This window comes from Myotis davidii, unplaced genomic scaffold (assembly GCF_000327345.1).
Source record: "Myotis davidii unplaced genomic scaffold, ASM32734v1 scaffold1642, whole genome shotgun sequence".
Classification (NCBI taxonomy): domain Eukaryota; kingdom Metazoa; phylum Chordata; class Mammalia; order Chiroptera; family Vespertilionidae; genus Myotis; species Myotis davidii.
In genome coordinates this window covers 80,972-82,643 of record NW_006293006.1, presented here as the reverse complement: position 1 = coordinate 82,643, position 1,672 = coordinate 80,972, and the positions used below count along the sequence as shown (strand labels likewise).

Below are 1,672 nucleotides of genomic sequence, written 5' to 3'. Positions count from 1 at the left end.
GTAGCATCTGTACCGGCCCCCGTGGGTGTGGTTCACGTGGCCCAGGGGGAAGTCAGGGCTGTGCTGCCCATAGAGGTGCTGGGGGTGTGTGAGCCCCTCGTCCTTGGTCAGGGCGAAACTGTCAAAGCCGGCCTCCGCGTGGCACTGGAGGGTCAGGCTGTGTCCAGGCAGCACCAGCGAGCCTGGCTGGGCCGAGAGGGTGGGCTCCCTGTGCACACCTGGGATGAGGGGACAGTGGCACCAGGGGACACCCCCATCGCCTACTGGGCTGCAGTGAGAGGTCTCATGTGTCCCTCCCTGAGCCTCCCGCCTGTGGTTCTGTCCCCAAGAGGCCAGTGTCACTGACCCCATGAGCCCAGGGCTCCACTGGGCACACAGCTCAGATCAGGTATTTGGGCCCAGGAAACAGATGAGAATGCACTGGAGTCTGTCCCTCACCTGTGACCTCGATGTGCAGAGGGGCACTGGGCTGTGACCACACGTCGGGGTAAGAGCTGGAAGAACCATAGCATCTGTAGGTCCCGCCATGGGAAGGGCTCATGGGGCCCAGAGGGAAGATTGCCTGCCTCCACACAGCATGGGTCCTCCATTCTGCTTTCATGTGTTGGGGCGGGTCAGCCCCTCCCTCCTTCAGCAGATGGAAAGGGCCCGATGTGAACTGTGAGCTACAGGAGAGGGACACGTTCTCTCCTGAGGCCACCACAGGGCTTGGCTGGGCTGAAAGGGAGGGTGCACTGTACAATCCTGAGGGAGGAGAAAGGATCTGTGTTAAAGGGACCATCACCCTCATACCCCAGGTGTGTTCTGTGGGGAATGGGGTCCTCCTGAGCCCACACTTTACTCCCTCTCCCTGTGACCTGGAGCCCAAGTGGGGAGAGGACCTGGTTCCTCCCTTACCTGTCACCACCAGGAGCAGGGGGTCACTCAGATCTGAGAGTATGTTCCCAGTGGTGTAATATGCACACTGGTACAGCCCTGCGTGGGATAGGGTCATGGCTTCAATGAGGAAACCGGCCTTGTTGCTGGAGTCCTGTGGGGTCCTGGTATCCAAGGGCTCAGAGTTCTTCTTTTGATACAGACCATAGGCACTAGCCTGCAGAGGCCCCTGACACCAGATGGTCACAGGGCTCCCCTTGGTGACGATGGGGCCTGGGTCAGCCCAGATGGAGGGTTTGGGGACGTCTTCTGGAAAGGAATCAGGCATGAAATGTCAGGAGAGTCCTTCTCCCCTCATGACATGAATGAGTCAGTGATGCCATTTAATGAGCAGCTACCGTGTGCGAGGCAAGTGCTGGGGTCTGTCACTCCTCTCCTCTCACCTCAAAGCAGTCAAGCACCAGGGACTGCTGTCCCCACCACCCACTTCACTGAGGCGCGGAGAGATTAACCTCGTGCCCCAGGTCACCCAGCCTGGACGGGGAAGGGCTGGGATGGGAACCCGGGACTGTGGGTTCCCTGTGCTGTCCTCACACAGCCCCCCAGGGGGAAACTAGGTTCATGCTCTGGGCTCCTCTGCAGGGGCCTGTCCTAGTCTCATCTGGAGCTGAGGGTCCTTCCTCATTACCCGCCCCCAGCACAGCAGGGACAGGAGGGGCAGGGTGCGGGGTGGACTACGAGTCTCCCCCTCATCCATTCCCACCCTGCAGGCCCTGATGCCCCTTGGGAAGGTCAG

At 60.5% G+C, this 1,672-nt stretch overlaps 1 protein-coding gene across 1 annotated transcript in view; it reads right to left on the bottom strand.

The window, feature by feature from the left end:
- The window catches only part of LOC107183551 (leukocyte immunoglobulin-like receptor subfamily A member 6), a gene marked incomplete at its 3' end in the record, with an annotated part of 18,530 nt that overhangs the window by 2,236 nt on the left and 14,622 nt on the right, over positions 1 to 1,672 (bottom strand). The window contains exon 3 of the mRNA XM_015565817.1: positions 6 to 218. Coding sequence (XP_015421303.1) covers positions 6 to 218 — 213 coding nt within the window. The remainder of the gene's footprint in view (positions 1 to 5; positions 219 to 1,672) is intronic.